The sequence below is a fragment of the Sinocyclocheilus rhinocerous genome, unplaced genomic scaffold (genome assembly GCF_001515625.1).
Source record: "Sinocyclocheilus rhinocerous isolate Xijiao unplaced genomic scaffold, SAMN03320098_v1.1 scaffold53, whole genome shotgun sequence".
NCBI classification, from domain to species: domain Eukaryota; kingdom Metazoa; phylum Chordata; class Actinopteri; order Cypriniformes; family Cyprinidae; genus Sinocyclocheilus; species Sinocyclocheilus rhinocerous.
The window spans coordinates 641529-659313 of NW_015645538.1; the positions used below are offsets into that span (position 1 = coordinate 641529).

The 17785-nt window shown below is 36.3% G+C and overlaps 2 protein-coding genes across 3 annotated transcripts in view; both read left to right on the forward strand.

Moving 5' to 3' along the window:
* LOC107706184 (programmed cell death 6-interacting protein-like) overlaps positions 1–1208 on the forward strand; it is an 18738-nt gene extending 17530 nt beyond the window's left edge. For both annotated transcript variants that reach the window (XM_016509791.1, XM_016509792.1), the window contains exon 18: positions 493–1208. In XM_016509791.1, coding sequence (XP_016365277.1) covers positions 493–667 — 175 coding nt within the window. In that variant the 3' untranslated portion in view covers positions 668–1208. The remainder of the gene's footprint in view (positions 1–492) is intronic.
* A 5099-nt stretch (positions 1209–6307) lies between these two features.
* arpp21 (cAMP-regulated phosphoprotein, 21) lies at positions 6308–17189 on the forward strand. Its single transcript, XM_016509796.1, has 20 exons — positions 6308–6422; positions 9174–9435; positions 9540–9584; positions 10262–10330; positions 10601–10709; positions 11413–11491; positions 11568–11627; positions 11714–11851; positions 11926–12025; positions 12165–12263; positions 12345–12382; positions 12774–12830; positions 13174–13346; positions 14445–14555; positions 14691–14839; positions 15086–15166; positions 15582–15812; positions 15899–15977; positions 16266–16381; positions 16470–17189. The coding sequence occupies exons 2-20, from the start codon at positions 9295–9297 to the stop codon at positions 16689–16691; spliced, it is 2097 nt and encodes a 698-aa protein (XP_016365282.1). The 5' UTR covers positions 6308–6422; positions 9174–9294; the 3' UTR covers positions 16692–17189.
* Positions 17190–17785: the final 596 nt, after the last annotated feature.

Below are 17785 nucleotides of genomic sequence, written 5' to 3' on the forward strand. Positions count from 1 at the left end.
ATAGCAATAATTAGAGACAGACAAACAAAAAATTTGCCTTCCAACCTAAATTCGAGATTAGATACTAAAATGGAGTCAGATTTGAGTTAAACCTAAATTGAATAACTCTGCGTGCTGAAAAGACCGAACACGCAAGAAACCTTCATCCACCACTGGATACCTTCCTTGGGCCAAGTGCGTGGACCTTACAGACCCAAAATTTTCTCTGTCAAAATCTTGAAGTCTAATATGTCAACAGAATTAAAGTTTGAATCTGGTTTTATCCAATGTTCAGATTTCTGTTCCGAAAATGTATGCATGTTAGTAAATATTTAATTACATAAATTAGTTAATTTCCTTATTTACACAAAAAAAACTTCAGAAAACATTTAATATGAACAATTATCCTAATGTACATTGATTAGTCAACTAGGTGAGTATGGTGGTATCAGTTAAAATGTTTACCCAATTCAACCTAAAATGTAATTTTGTTATTTTGCTCCTCTCTCTCAGGTATTACCAGATGCCGATGGCCTATAACCCCTATGCATACGGGCAGTTTAATATGCCCTACATGCCCTATCAAGCCCAGGGGCAGGCTGGATGCCCCGGAGCCCCTCCTGCACAGCAGCCCTACCCCTATCCTCAACAACCGCCACAGCAACAGCCCTACTACCCTCAACAGTAGAGCGCACCTCTCGCTCCTACAGCCACACTCAATCCTGTAAACTAGAACTCCTCTTACTGCACTTAACTATTAACACTCCTGTACTCACACTCGCTCTCTATTTAACATCTGGCTTTATCTGGGCGGGGTTTAGAATGCAGGCCCCTCCCCCTCTTTGTGGGTGGACTTTTAGGCCAAGGTTCACAAAGCAGGTGTGCTAGTTGAGGGAAGATCTGATCTTTTCTCTCTGTCTTACCCTCTAGCCCAAAGTGAAGCTGCTGGCTGCCTGCCACTGCTTATATCTTATTTTTGTAATGAATACTGGCATATAATCTAATGCAAGAGCTGTTGATTTCTTACCTTGATGATGATGATTTAATTGCTGGAAGAAACACCATGGTTCTGTCTTACTGTAACCCTAGTTGTATCATTATACCTCCTTCTGTTCAGTCTACAATCATCGCTTCGGGAAAGGAACAGTTATACAGCTTAGAGAATGGATTTGTCACTAAAAATAATTCATTTTTGTGTTTCATGTGATTAAAACCTGTCTGATGTTAAAGACGGTCTTTTTATTCCCTCTCTATGCATGGTACTTTGAGCCTGTAGGCGTACTTTCAGCATTTTTGGTCATTGTCAATGACTCTCCGCATTGTTTTGCGTTCATCCAGTCAGTGCCAAATCCAACAGCTGAGCAGATTGAGTTCAGATTAATAGGCTGGGCTGTGAGCGTGGCTGCAAGTCTGACTGTCACCACACATGAATTCAAATGTGTTTGTTCAATAATTATTCCCATGCTATTTTTGTCTTGAAAGAGCCATGCTGAACCGACTGTCTCCATGGATACAGATGGAAGAGGATGGGGGGTTTTTTCGCATGCAGATAGATGAATGTTTATCGGGGTATCAGAGTGTTTTGATTATGTAAGGATGTTTTCTTTAGGCCATAACACAAACTCTGTTCACATACACTTGAGCTGTGCATTGTTGTTTTGACAAGTGTCATTTGCCTTCAACAGTGCATTTTAGGATAATGACGTAACTTCATTGTCACCTGATTAACTGCAAAAGCATATTGTGTGTTTAAAAGAGAATACATGACTGTAACTACAGTCAAAACCTTTATGAGCTATAAATGACGTTTAAGACCGTCTAAAAGCCTCACACACATATTAGATAATGTAATTAACACCACTGGCATCATGCCTCCTCAGCTGTTGGCTCTTACTGACAAGTATTCAAATGCCCTTCACTTCCGGAAATAGTTTTGCATTACAATCTAGCTTGATAATAGGGCTGGGATTTGATAGATCTCCTGTTTTGTATCAATTTTAAACGCTTTGGAATTTTGATTTGATTCATTCCCAGTTCATTAGGTCATATTTCAGTTATAATGTCCATTTTACTTGAATATGAAATAAAAATGTTCTCAGCTAATGCTTTCAATTATACAGGTTACCTTCCAACTTGATGCACTGGATATATAACACAAACGCAGTTCAGTTGTTATTTAACAGCTGCAACCTCAGTGAATCAAGTGAAGTAAACTACATTTTTCTGAAAAACTTACTAACAATGTGTAATTTTTTTATGAAATATAAATTAAAACATTGAGCGCTTCTTTTTTTTAAATTCCATGGGAGCATATGAAGTTTGTGATTCATTATAATGAACGGGTAGTCATTTGTTTTTTAATTGGGCAACACTGGTTGTGCTGTATGGTTTTCTATGCCGGTATTGACGATAATCGTGATATTCAAATAATGAAATATCATTATCATGTTAATTAGGCGTGTCGCAATATACTGGTATTGGCCATATTTAAAAATGAATAGTAGACTTAGGATAATATGACAACATAATCTAGCGCCAGCGCCGTTATGGAGCGTTAAACTCTCACGTGTGATTTTGTTACATTCATACTCGACACCAGATGGCGCCCTCTCGCATAAAGCCCACAACTGAGACTCATAGGAGTAATAAAACAACTGACTTTGAGGAAATCCCTTATATGGACAAAGGAATCCAGCTGTCGCTGTTTCTGAATAAAGCACAGAAAGAAATGTTTTGTCTGATGAAACATGACGAGAATCAGCTCTCGATTACAGCAGCATATGGTTTATCTGCGTTCTTCAAGCCATCTCAGGTATTTTCATATGGATAATGTATATTTATATTGCAATGCTGATTGACACAGCCTTATAAAATAAGAATCAGTTCTCAGGAGGAAGTTATTTCAAACACTTGATAGACGCCGCTATAATGCAAGTTTGGAATAAAAATATGTAGTTATTCTCATAAGTTGTACTACTTTGACACTGTACTAAACTAAACACGGTTAGCATTTTAGTCTTTTCAGTTTAGTGTAATTGTTCCTTTTGTATGCAATGGTGTGTTTTTTGGTCAAAAAAGAAAATAAAGATTAATTTGACTGATACTTTTAAGTTTTCAAGATTTCTGTAGATATCATGATATATTGTTATTGTGAATTTCTGAGGCCTTGATAATCCTGTAGTGAAAAATCTGATATCGTGTCAGCCCTAGGTTTGTTTTTTGGACCGCAAAGACAATAGTTTTTTTTCTTGCTATTATTTCAAAATACACTGCCTTTTTACTTGGATCAAATTAAATTCAAACTGGTAATTTGGGTAAAATACATCTTCTTTTAATCGTGGAATCATAGGAATCGAGATGGCAATCAGAAACAAAATTTATATTTTACTACTAATTTTAGTTCTATATTTTACTCATACCACACATGAGAAAACTTACTCTGGTCGTGCCTAGCCACGAGTCATTCTGCATGCATTTATTGTTAGTCAGATTGTTAACATTGCTGCTGGTGTGTTTACATATACTTGAAGGGGACAGAAATAACTTAAGATGGATCATGGCTATTCATTGTATTCACAATCAACCTGCTGAAAGCTCATTTCCTGTTAATGCATAATTTCCCAAACTCTTTTGACCTCAACCAATCAAACTGACAAAAAGCAGGTGTGAAATTCTCCCTATGCGTGTTTACCGTAAGAGAAATGTTCTATGGCAATGATGAGAGATTTATTGAGCGAGACAGGTGTGTGTATATAAGTATATAAATATCAACGTATTTAGGAGGGTCTTGACGCACTGCCAAATCTTCTGACCTTTGACCCGTAGAGATGAATCCATGATGACGCAAGAGACAGAGTCATTAGTGAAAGCTGAGGGTGCAAGAGATGGCTCTATTTGCATGTATGTCTGTATGTCTTTCAAGTTAAGTTAAGAGGAATGCTTTGATGTGCCTCGCCATGGATTGACCTCATACTGTAGCCAGACATACTGGGACATGAACAAGTGTATTCCCAGCAGGTGCATGTCAGGACATCTCATCCTCAAGAGCACAAGTCACAGATTCTTGTGTAGTGAATATGGCCAAGTTATTTAAACATCTATGTTTATGTAATGTAATAGCTCATCTAGAAATCAGATTTTCATAAGGAACAGACTGCTGTGCACAAGAAATTCAATTAACTTTATGACACTTTAAAGGCACTGAGTGGGCACACTTTAACTTCTATAATTTAAGGTACATATAGTCTATATTAATTTTACATATTTATTATTAATGTTTTCTGTTACTGATATTGCATTGTTTATGCACTGAAAAAAAAATGTTTTGAAACAATTTTCTATCAGACATTTGAGGTAGAAACATTGAAAGAGTATTTTCTTGTAAAACATGCTCCAATAATCTTTACTTACAACTTTCGTTACAAAAAAATCATTTTTACAGTGTGTCTGTCATAGAGACCAGCTGATGAAAATCTAAAAACATTAGCAGATGGACTATAGGGGGGAAAAAAAAGTTTTTACAGTGCATTCATTATTTTATCTTAATAAGATTTACAGAATTATTCAGACAGATGGATAAATATATTCATATGAATTATTCTTGCTTCTTAATCAGGGGCCTTCAACACAGTAACCATTGACTTCCATAGTATTTTTTCCATACTATGGACGTCAGTGGCTACCGTCAACTGTTTTGGTTATGAACATCATTCAGAATATCTCTTGTGTTCAACAGAAAAAAGAAATGCATACAGATCTGGAACAACTTGAGGGTAAGTAAATGATGACAATTTTTTTTTTTTTGTGAACTATCCTTTTAAGTAAATTAAATAATGATTGAAGGATTGACTGAATACTGGAAGGCTAATAGCTGATACAAAATTGGGCTCTTCTATAAGACAAATACAAAAATATAGAAGTTTCTGTAGGATCGTTCTACCTCATCATGCCCACTGTCTCTCACTCAATCCTGTCAACTGCACTGCCCACCATCCCACACAAAATAAACAGCCAAAACACTACTGGCCACTGAGGGGAAAGGGAGAAATAATATGCTATATTGCATTAAGATTCCTCATAAGCATGTGTGTGTGTGTGTGTGTGTACTGGTATTCACTACGTACCAAATGTCCCACAAGTATAGTAATACCAGTAAATTTTTACCTTGTGGGTACATTTTTTAGGTCCCCATGAGGAAGCAATCTTATAAATCTTACAGAATGAAGTGTTTTGAAAATCTAAAAATGCAGAAAGTTTCCTGTTAGGGGTAGGTTTACGGGTAGGGTTAAGGTAAGGGGATAGAAAATACAGTTTGTACAGTATAAAAACAATTATGCCTATGGAATGCCCCCATAATGATAGGAATACCAGGAATAGTTTGTGTGTGTGTGTGTGTGTGTGTGCGTGCGTGCGTGCGTGTGTGTGTGTGTGCGTGTGTGTGCGCGTGTGCGTGTGTGTGTGTGCGTGTGTTTGTTTGAGAGCAACAGACTGGGCCTTTGGGCTGATATTACAAGTTCAACACTCATAACACACTTCAAAAACATAATGTTCTCCTTTTCTGGTCAGAGTACACTATAATTGTATTAATTTAATTAAGGAGACAACATCAGGTGAGTCTGTTTCACCCTCGTTTTCTATAAGTTGTCTTTATAGAAGAACATCTCTCTGAAACGGTAAAGCCATATGGCAGAAAGAGAGGCACCATGCAGCTGTGAAGTCTAGTTGCGGTATATGCACCCATATGTGTGTGTGTGTGTGTCATTGTGAGTGTCGCATAATCTTTTCATCTAACAGGTGCTCATTGCAGTATTTGGTGGGTTCTCTTTGTGTGCTTTTGCACGAATTCACAATATGTTAGTATTTGTAGAAGAGAATATTAAACAGCCTATCCTTGATGCTAAAAATGGATGTATTTTCTACATTGAATAAATGAATAGCCTACCTTTAAAAATGTGACCATTTCATGCAAAATATATAAAAAACATTCGTAAATTAATGTTTTTTATAAACTTCTTACAATGTGTGGAGACGCCTTATTAATCCATTATGATTTTACAGTTCTGATAATAATTGTAATAGCCTAACTGTTGCATTCTTTGGATGAAGACAGTCTAACAATGTGAATCAGTTTTAATTTTGTCAATGTATCAAACGTGTTATTTTATATTGTTGTTTTTAATTTCCTCTAATTAATGTTGGAGGTGGGTGTCTAGAATTCTTTTGCTTAAAGGCTCTCTTGGTGCGTGCGTGTTTTTGTGAGCGTGCAGCGTGATTGCCAGGAAGAGGCTGAGCGCACGAGCGCGCGCGCGTATTTAATTGAGTGAGTTGCGTGAGTCTGCACGCGCTCTGCTGTCACAAACAGAAGATGTTTGACAAGCTCACCAGAGATACAAGCGCTCATTTCTAACCATTTCAGTTGTTTGTTCCGGTCGCGTTACATAAAGGTAAGTAAAGTTGGTTGTCTCTCATGTTTTTGCTCTTAATTAGAAGCAATTCTATGCCGTAATGGCATCTATGCTTTATAGTGAGGCGTGTTAGATTATGTGTAACGCTACTGCTCTCAGGCAAGATTACTCCGCATGACCACAATAATATCGCACTACAAGGACACCTGTGTCTGATTAATTCTGGTATTAACAGTAATTTCCTGGAGTTCAAACAAGTTTGTGTTGACAAAAACAAACCTTACAAAAAGCTTGATTTTCACGCTGTTTCTATAAAGAATGGTTCTTTTGCTATATAGTGTAATATAGGGATCAGGGTCGTTTAACAAAAGAGCAATGGAAGCGCGAGATCTAGGTTCGTTTTTAGAAAGCACAGCTGCTGCTCCTGCGTCGTCTCCGAGTCCGTGTGCGTCAGTGACGGCAGTCTGAGATCCCCAAACAGCCGCTCCAAATATAACGCGTGCCAGACTGTGCCCGGTATGCGGCGTAGTGGTGGAAACCGAACCCCATCTCGGCTGCTGCACCTTCATCCTGGCAGACAGACACATAGCATCTCTGTACACAGATCTTTGCGCTATTCTGCAGCGCGCGCGCGTCTATGTGTATGTGCACGCAACTTTTCCACAAGCTTTAGTTTACACACTGCCTTCACAAGAATTACTATGGTAACCATAACGTTTGCTAAAAAATACTATATTAAATCGAGTTTGCTTAATATTGACGACTGCTCTCATAATTTATTTTGGCACATTATTTGAAGAAGGACAGTTCAATTAAGCAATATTTAAGCACTGCTACATTCTCGTTACTGTTGCTTTAAACAGCAGTTCTGTAAACAAGTAACTTAATTTTGAATAACTTACGTTTCTGACCTGTAAGTTTGTATATTTCCTCTCTACGAAAAAAAAATAGTTCCACTTGAAGCCAAAGCATCACGTTCTGAGTGTCGCCAAGCAAACAACGGACTGAAAGGCGAACTGGAAATTTGTAAATGAATGGAACGGAGCGATTTTCCTTCTCTGCTCATAGAGTTCTGTAATTACTCCGCTGAAACTCCACTCCGGGTTTTTATTGCTTCGAATGATCCATTATTATAATTATTAAAAATAATAAATGGATATTTTCATATATTTTTGGGTAATTTTGTGATTATATGCATTAAAATAATATACGCCAAAGCATGATAGCACAATAATAAAAATAATTAGGCCTACCCATATTTATTTAGAATCATTTATTTACACTGTTAAAAATAAAGGTTTCAAAAAGGCGTATTCGGTGATGTCGTAGAACCCTTTTTGTTTCCCCAAAGAACCTTTCGGTAAACAGTTCTTACAGGAAACAATTTTTTTCTTGGTGTAAAAGAATATTTTGTGCAATGGAAAGGTTCTGTGGATGTTCTTGAAATGTCAATAAAGAACCTTTATTTGTGTATAATACTTATGCAGAAACTATGGTTACCAAGTAAATTTATGTAAGGATTGATCAGTGGCCAAAAACCTAGACCAATGTGTTGCTGCCCATCAGATGTTAGATGTCTATCACACAATTATTTAGCATCTAAGTTTTAGGCCACCTGTTTGATAACCCAGAGAAGACCTTGACAAAGATGCCAAGAGCTACTGCGGTGTCTGCGTGTGTGGAGGCGTATGGCTTAACGCTGGTGAAAGTGAGTCAGTGACTCAGTGGTCAGACATGAAGACGAGTTCAAACACGATGAGAGTGATGACATAAGAATGAAGGATGCACTCTATCCAAACAGAGCTTGTGTGTATGTGTTCTTTCCATTTAGGGAGTCGTCATTATGGGAATATAATTTACAGCACCTGCCCCTGCTATGAAAGAAGTTAAACATAATGCATGCATAGAAATCCACGTTTGCAAACTGACTCGTCGCTGCAGATCTCTTACACGCATTGGTATTTTTGTCCAAATCAGCATAGTGTATGCTGCTGGAGAGACCTCTGCTTCTCAACTGGTTTTGATTCAGTGCTTTCCATTAAACACAAACACTGACAGAGCACAGAAACGTTTATCATACAGAATTAAACAAAAATGTCTTTAAGATCAATCATAAATGCATTAATATTACTATAAATTTCATAGGCCCAAAATATGCGAAAAATGGCTTTTTAATTTACTTGGTTTTTATAGTTTGAGCATTTCAGTTTTTAATTATGAATTGAATTTCGATGGTTTCAGCTAATAATTCACCAAACAACACATCAAACAAACCATGTTTGTCCTTGTTGAAAGCGTATATTTCCATTTACCTTGTGTAGTTTTGTTTATTATGTTAAAATCTGTCTATGTTGGCATCTGTCTAGTTTTCTTTCAAATGACAGATGAATTTGCACCAAAATGTCATTTCATACACTACATGTAAATCAACATGAAAACAACTGGGAGTAATTTTCTCCGCACTTTTAAACACTGATAAGCCTATTTATTTTGCTGTTGCAACTACACAATTTGTGACTATAATAACTTTATTTTACCTTGAGCACAGGCAAGTCAGTTCATGAATGAAGAAAAAAATATAAGATATCTCATTACTATTGATACTTAGTTGGAGGCTTAATAGGTTTAATCACTGATTTGAGCTTTTTTGACACTGACTGTCAGCTGAATATTTAAGTAAACCTTGCATAGTGCTCAGAGTAAATAAATGTTTACAGATCTGAAAGGATTTTTGTTCTGAGTAAAAACATCACACAGAGATGTTTTTTTTTCTCTCCTTTACCAAATAAGAATCTGTCTAGCCATCTGTACTGGCAAGAGAAGAGAAGGACAGATCGAGAAAAAAAGAGAAAAGAAGACATCTTGTTTTGGTAGTAATTGGCTTGGATGGTCATGGGGCATATGGTGGCCTATGACTGATATGACCTTAGAATCTGAAAATTTCAAGATGTCAGAAACAGGAGAATCTGAACATATCCCAGAATGCACTACGGAGGAGACTTCACCTCCTTGTTGTACCACAGACTCGGAAGACTGTCAAAAATCCAGCCAGGTGATAATATAGATTCAACAACTTCCATCAATTCACTCACCTTGTTTCATTTCCTCCTATCATTTTCTTTTTATCCTGTTTAATTTTTTTTTCTCTTTGAGCAGCCAAAATCAGATGATAACCACGGACAACTCAAAAAGAAACTGAAGGTAGGATTGCAACTGAATCTAATCATTAAAGCACCCTCCCTATAGAGCATTCATTTCATTTATGAGTTTATTTTCCTTTCTAGCTTGCCAGACGTTTATGTTAGATTGATGTGGCTATACTCGGCAGAATATTGCTTTCTGAATCATTCTCTGTCTTCAGTGGGTAAATGCCGTTTGCTACTGACTGCTTAACCTCAACGGTTATGTGTCTCAGTCCAAATACCATTAGTAAGCATTGCATTCACTCCCCTGATAGTACAAAGTTACCCAACTCCATAATATAAATCACATCAGCAGCTTTTAGACAGTCTGGGACCAGGTCCAAATAGTTTAAAAATAGCATAGTTACACTTTTCACCCTGTAGTGTTGATCCAATGATCTAGAAATGCAATACAATTTAAACCATTCCTAGCTGCTACATTTACAAAATGAAACTTGTGACGTATTTAAAATCATTTTTATAAATAACAATGCCTTATCAGGTTAGTATTTAAACTACCATACAAAAAAGATAATATATAAGAATACTCTTTTTTTTTTTTGTGTCCAATATACTGTATAATATTGTTGAAATAACAAAAGTAGCAATAATGTACACTGAGAACGCTCTTCTCTAGAAAAAATCTATTTCTTTTCAATAATGGGGTTATTGAATGAATGTGTTTGTGTGTTACAGGCTAAAGGAAAATTAGTTCGGAGCACCGCTGTGTGTGATGAGTCTTTATCCACTGAGGAGAACAGCAAGGTAAGAATCATTCATAAACTAAAGACACATTTACAATCTTGCATTCACCATTAAAGTTAATTTACATAGTCTAGTAGATGGATAGGACATACGTAAGTAAATCAAAACTGTAACCACTGATTTGGTAAGTGTTTAAACGATAAGTTTTCCAATGGTATTTTCTTAAATCATTATATTTAGTCCCCCAATCCTGAATATGCAGTTACATCTATTACATGCTTGAAGTGAATCATAGAGTTTGTGAAGGAATTCTGTTCTGTCTGGTCCTAGGAAAAGGAGAGCAAGACCACTGTATCTAGTAACCATGGTGACAGTCCTGCGTGCAATGAGGAGGAAGAGGAGACAAGCATCACATCGAAAAAATTAAGTTTATCTAAAGGTAGTTTGCATTGCTTGTAGGTATTTGTATATCATATTTGCGCACAATATATGCACATGAAATGCATTTTAACTAGGGCTGTGAAAAATATTGCATAAATTTCTGAAATTAATGTGGGATGTTAAGTGTTAAAAGTAAGGCTTTTTAAAAATAAGCTTCAGAATGAGCAGATTTTTAATTTAAAATATACTTCCTTTGTATTGATTTTAAATTTAATTTGAGAATATATACTACTGTTCAAAAGTTTGAAGCATTAAGATTTTGAATGCTTTTGAACCAATGCTGTATTTATTTGATCACAGCAATATTGTGAGTAATAATATTATTACAATTTAAGAGAACTATTCTATTATAATATATACTTAAAATGTAATGTGTTACTTAAGTCTTCAGTGTCACATGATCCTTCAGAAATCATTCTAATGTGCTGAATTGGTGCTCAAGAAACATTTCTAATTATGTTGTGTTGAAAATATTTTGAAATAGAAGTCTTTTGAAACTTTCTGAATGTCTTGACTGTTACATATGATACATTTAATGCATCCCCGCTGAATAAAAGTATTAATTTATTTCAAAATAAAATATTTTTAATTACCCCAGACCATTGAACAAGAAGTGCATATTTTATACAGCTTTTAATATTACTTGCTTCCTATACTTTGCATATAAAAAATATAATTCTATGCATGTGTGTATCTTTTAGATCCCAGTCTGGAGTACACCGACTCCACAGGCATTGATCTGGAGGAGTTTTTAATCACTACTTTGAAAAGCAGTCCCAGGTGGGTAAAAGTTGGAAAATATCCCTTTATTCTCCTCCTTCCATTTGTGCTGAATCAGTTTATTTTTGGATTGCAGGGACAGACTGATGCTTCTAAAACTCGAGCAAGACATGACTGACTTTATGACAGACAACAGGTATCGTTCCATGCATGTCTTTCATGCTTTTGAGATAGACGTGTTTGTAATGTGATTATAATGTGTCTCTTTTTCTCTCTCTATAGTTCCTATAAAAAGTTCCCTCAGATGTCCTCGTATCACAGGATGCTGGTCCACAGGGTTGCAGCTTATTTTGGTCTGGAACACAACGTGGATCACAGTGGAAAAGCGGTTATCATCAACAAAACCTGCAATTCCAGAATGTATGTGTCTGTTACAGAAATTATATATGTACATTTGATGAAGGAATGAATGCGAGTATAACAATGAATTTCAGACCAGAAAATCGGTTTGCTGAACATGTTCAGGAAAAGAAAACCGAGGAAAGAAGATCAATACTGAAGAGAGACAATAGTCAGGAGAAAGAAGACAGTCAGGTTTGGACAAATACACACTTCCCTGACCCCTAACATTACCACTAGGGTACAAAAGAGCTAACAATTGCTCCTCTAATAGCTCTGATCTTTCCGGCTACTTAATTTGTGTCTGCACGTCTCCTGTGGTTTTTTTTTATAGCTGAGGGTTCCATCTCTCAAAGAACAAATGAGGAGCAAGTCAATAGAAGAGAGAGAGGAGGAGTACCAGAGAGTCAGAGAACGCATATTCTCACAGGATGTAAGAAAACACCTACTTAAAATGCACATACAGTAGTACATTAAAGCTTGGCCTCTGATTTTGTGCTCTTTTATTTTTCAGTCCACTTGTCTTTCTCAGAGTGTTTATATTGAGACCAGGTAAAAAATGTTTTATAAATATTTAAGTAAATGTTATATTCTTTATATAAATATGTTTCAAAATAAATATAATATTATTTTATATAATGAGATATTTTAATATGATTTATTATATAATATGATAACACTTTGTTAGTCAACTTTAGACATTCAACTAACTCTACGTAACCTTGCAACTACACTGCAATGTTTGCTTACTGCTAATGTAATATCTGCTAAAATAAAAACAAAATTTGTAAATAAAAAAAAAAAATCTGTAGTTTGTAAACCATGTAATTGGTTTAAATATAAATATGTAATTTTACCAGTATAATTATTATAAATCAGTGAGCTGCGCTTCAACTACTCTCTTCTTTTATTTCTGATTAAATTTTTTTGTATCTGTTTGCAGAGGTCTAGATGACGGCAGTATTCTCAGTGAGACCCAGAAAAGACGGCAGCTATTTAGGTGAGAGATTTTTGATTTTTCTCCATCATCCGACCTCTGAAGATATGTCAGAACAGAGAGTGTTCTCTGATAGTCTAAGCTTTTCTGATTGGCTAAAAAAAAGGGCTGCTCACAAACACAGGTGTTATTTCTCATGACACCTATTTCAGGAATAAATAGGTGTCGTGAGACCCCACCCCCCACACGCACACACACACACAACACAAATATTGCTTCTCTTCTCGTCTTTGTGCTAAGAAAATGTGAAAACTGAAAGCAACTTACATTTTGAAATCTATTTCATATGAAAGGGAGGTCTTCTAGCAAAAAGTAGGCACAAAACATGTTTCTGCCGTCCCAACAGGGGTAACAGGGATGGTTCGGGTCGGCTGTCCGGCAGCAGGCAGAGCAGCTTTGAGCTGGACTCTCATTGGAATGACCCTCGACCTTGGAGCAGCACAGATTCTGACAGCCCGACATGGACCTCTAAATCTGCACACACTCGTTCAGACAGCAACTTCAAACTCTGCAAACCAGGTGCAAAAATAACACCAGCCATCATGTCCCTGTCAGAAAAAAAGTAAAAAATGCTACAAAGACAATCTGGGTGTTAACCCTGAGAGCTAGTTATTTAGAGTGGGGTTTAGAAGTCTAATGAAAAAGCTTTTAATTTATACTCTTCTCAAATTTAACACAAATCAAAATCAAATGATATTTATTAGCATTAAATTGAAATGTTTTACAGAATATTACAATTTAAGAGAACTATTCTATTATAATATATACTTAAAATGTAATGTGTTACTTAAGTCTTCAGTGTCACATGATCCTTCAGAAATCATTCTAATGTGCTGAATTGGTGCTCAAGAAACATTTCTAATTATGTTGTGTTGAAAATATTTTGAAATAGAAGTCTTTTGAAACTTTCTGAATGTCTTGACTGTTACATATGATACATTTAATGCATCCCCGCTGAATAAAAGTATTAATTTATTTCAAAATAAAATATTTTTAATTACCCCAGACCATTGAACAAGAAGTGCATATTTTATACAGCTTTTAATATTATGTGCAAATACTTGCAATTAATTGCAGAAAATTGTGATTGAGATATATATATATAACCTTGGAGCAGCACAGATTCTGACAGCCCGACATGGACCTCTAAATCTGCACACACTCGTTCAGACAGCAACTCCAAACTCTGCAAACCAGGTGCAAAAATAACACCAGCCATCATGTCCCTGTCAGAAAAAAAGTAAAAAATGCTACAAAGACAATCTGGGTGTTAACCCTGAGAGCTAGTTATTTAGAGTGGGGTTTAGAAGTCTAATGAAAAAGCTTTTAATTTATACTCTTCTCAAATTTAACACAAATCAAAATCAAATGATATTTATTAGCATTAAATTGAAATGTTTTACAGAATGTAAAAAAAAAATACACAAAATGCTTTTTTGTTTTAATGACAGTGGCACTCGAGTTGCATGAAATCCAACCTGAGGCTGCTCTCCAGCATGATTTGAGTCACATGATCAATGTCACAATTATCCTTATTTGATTAGTGACCTAGAAATAGTGCAGAATCCCTCATAATGTTTCTGACCTGCCATTGTTTCTGTCTGATCGATCTAACAGTGTCCGACTCAGCTCTGTCATACGCTCCACCCAACAACAGCCCTGCTTACATTATCGTGCCTGCTGAGTCATCAATACCTCCTGGGAGCATCTTATTGAATCCACATACAGGTACACACACATACACTCTCCCACACAACAGTACACACTCACAATTCCCTGAGTAGAAGCTGACTCATTGGTTCAAAATGACTGTGGCTACACACCACATAATCTTTTTCATCCAACTATGGATATGTTCTTTAGGGCAGCCATTTCTAAATCCTGATGGAACTCCAGCTGTTTACAACCCACCAGTAAGTCAGAAGCCGTGTAATCAGCTTAATCCAGTACAGTCACAAGCCCCGCCCCCTCCACCTCAGCAGCAGCCAGTAGCAAGCCATGGTGTCCCACAGGTAAATAAAACATATAATGGAGACTAGTGGTGCGTAATATATCAATACCATTTTGCTTATCTGATTTTTAAATGTAATCTTTAGCAAATATAATTTCTCATTCTGCACATTATAAAGAGTCCGTATTACAGAAACATACAGTTTCTATTCCTGTAGAACAGATGCTAAAATATTGATTTTAGCTAGGATTTTATTTTCCATCTTTATCAACAATATTCACAATCTGCCCTCTAATTTCTGGTTTAGGTTCAATACTCCTCTGTGACATACCTTCCACCTCAGCAGTTAAACATCTCTACCTCCCAGCAACACCCAATAGAACAGACTGTGAGTGAGACTAAGTATTAATATTATCTAGTTATCTAATATTATTTATATTATGACTTGTATAAAATATCTAGTATATAGACCACCATTCAAAAGTTCATCTAAAGTGACAGTGAAGCCATTTATAATGTTGTAAAAGATTTCTGTTTTTAATAAACAATGTTATTTTGATCTTTCTATTCATTAAAGATTCCTGAAAATAATGATGCTGAAAATTCAGCTTTGCCATCACAGGAATAAATTATATTCTAAAATATAATATAAAACAGTTATTTAAATTGTAATATTTCACAATATTACAGTTTTTACTGTATTTTTGATCAAATAAATGCAGCCCTAATGAGCATAAGAAACTTCTTTTAAAAACATAAAAAAAAAAAAACTTGCACATGACAAGCCTATTTTTGATTCTTAGAGGGAAGACATTACAGCTAAGTTTGGTCACATGACCTTGAGTCGCCAGTCTTCATCAGGGGATCTTCCAGATATGTCCTCTTTCTACATGCAAGGAGTTCCACCCACACACAGCTATGCTCCGCCCCACCACAGTTACGCTCCGTCTCACCATTCAGACAGTTACATAACCCCTGGAATGACACTGGCTCCTCCCACAGCCCCGGCCCCTCTGAGTCAGCAGAGCAGCCAGGTACTTCATCATTAATGAGTAATGAGATACGATGTAATGTCATACTGTATGTCTAATTATGAGTCAACTCTGGTCTCCCCTCTTAGGTTTCAGTGTACAGTTACCCTGTTCAGTGTCCCAGTGCATCTCAACAATACACAGCAGCCAGTTACAACACACAAACAGGTACACATGAAGCCCCTCTGGATCCCTTACGCCTGAGTCTCACAGTAGTAGGGGAGGGGGCCGTTACACTGTAAGAGATGGTGGCACTGGTCTCACAGTGAACCGGTCTCTTTTCCTGCTATTCACTTCAGCTCTCATATGATTGGTTCAAGTGTTGTTTGTTCATGCATAAAAATACATGAATAAATAACCTTTAGCATATGTGGTATTACTTTTTCATTTCGAGTCCATTGTCACTATACAATTAATAAAATCTCACACATACTTGTCCATATATTTTTTTAACAGTATACCCGCCTGTCATGTCAAACCAACAAGGCTGCCCTGGCATGATGGGAAGTCAGATTCTACCCCAAACACAGCAAGGCATTGTGGGACCTTACCCATCCGTATCCTCCTATCAGGTACTGATGCAAAAAAAAAAAAAAACTCCAGGAAATGTCATTCTGAATTATAAAATGTATGTATATGTGCTTTTTCTCTTGTAACAAGGTACCACAGCAGCAGCAGCAACAACAACAGTCCTATCCTGCAATGCTGGTGTCAGGACAAGGTGGGCAGACACAGTGTTTGGTGCCCCCTGCTGGAGTTAAAGTATACTGCAGCTCTTTGGCCTCTTCTTCCCCTCCACCACTCAGTATGATGGGGGTCTCCTTCCAGTCAAGTAGCTGCAAAAATGGCTGTAGCGTTAATCAGAACCAGTGCTGGTACTAAAAGACACTGTTCACATATAGTGTTATTATGAATTCATCATATGCATTCAGTATTTGTAGCCACACAATTGTTCTCTACAGTCTGTAGCACTCGAGTCTGATGGTAGAATCCTTCAGATTCAACCTTTTCTACTTTGTCAAAAACACGTTTCGAATTTTACTTTTACATGGACATCGATAGCATCATGTTTAAATTGCGATTAGAGCATAAATTATACTATTTATATTATTACTTGTGTTTTGCTTAATATGGATAAAATGTTATATTTGAATGGTATGTAATACTATATTTATCTTGTTTATAGAGGGCTATATTACATAAATTGGGAATGAAACTAGATTCAGTGTTTTCCGTTATCAAAACAGTATGTCAACCGTTTTAAAATAAATTTCGGTTTTTGTTTGTTTGTTTTACAGAATTTTATTAGGATGTAACATTTGACCAGACTGGACAATATCTAAGTGGCATTTCTTAAATATATGGCCTTTTAAATGGTAATCTGTTTGATGTCTTCTTGTATGTTTTACTCGCATTCATTATGGGGTCAGCTGATGTTCTCATAGGCGTTTTATTGGGATGTTGATTTTACATTGACGTTGGCCTTTTCAGACATTCAGGGAAATGTAACCGCTTACGATTAAGATATAGATTTGATAAGAACTCACTATAACGCCCTCTGTTGCTTATAAGAGAGCAGTACAATAACAAAGCATTCATTTAAAATTAATCGTGAATCATTCAGACAGAATGAATTGTTTTATTGAAAAGATCCGAATCAGAACGATTCATCCGCAAATCGGACATCGCTATTTATCACGTGAATTAAGGATCGTAGAGAAGTCGCTAGGCAGCAGCAGTGAAATTTTACTGATAAAACCTTGCCTGACAATGAAGGTACCTTCGATCATCATTATCCATATTTCGGCAGACATGTGTTTTCTATCAACTGTTCACAGCTGGACTAGAACTGAAATTGTTTGCGATTTAGTTTGATTCATTCGGACAGCCAAAATTTCCCTATTGTGTCCCACAGATGAAAAAGTCAGGTGTGGAACAACACGAGGGTGAGTAAACGTGGACATAACTTTATTTGG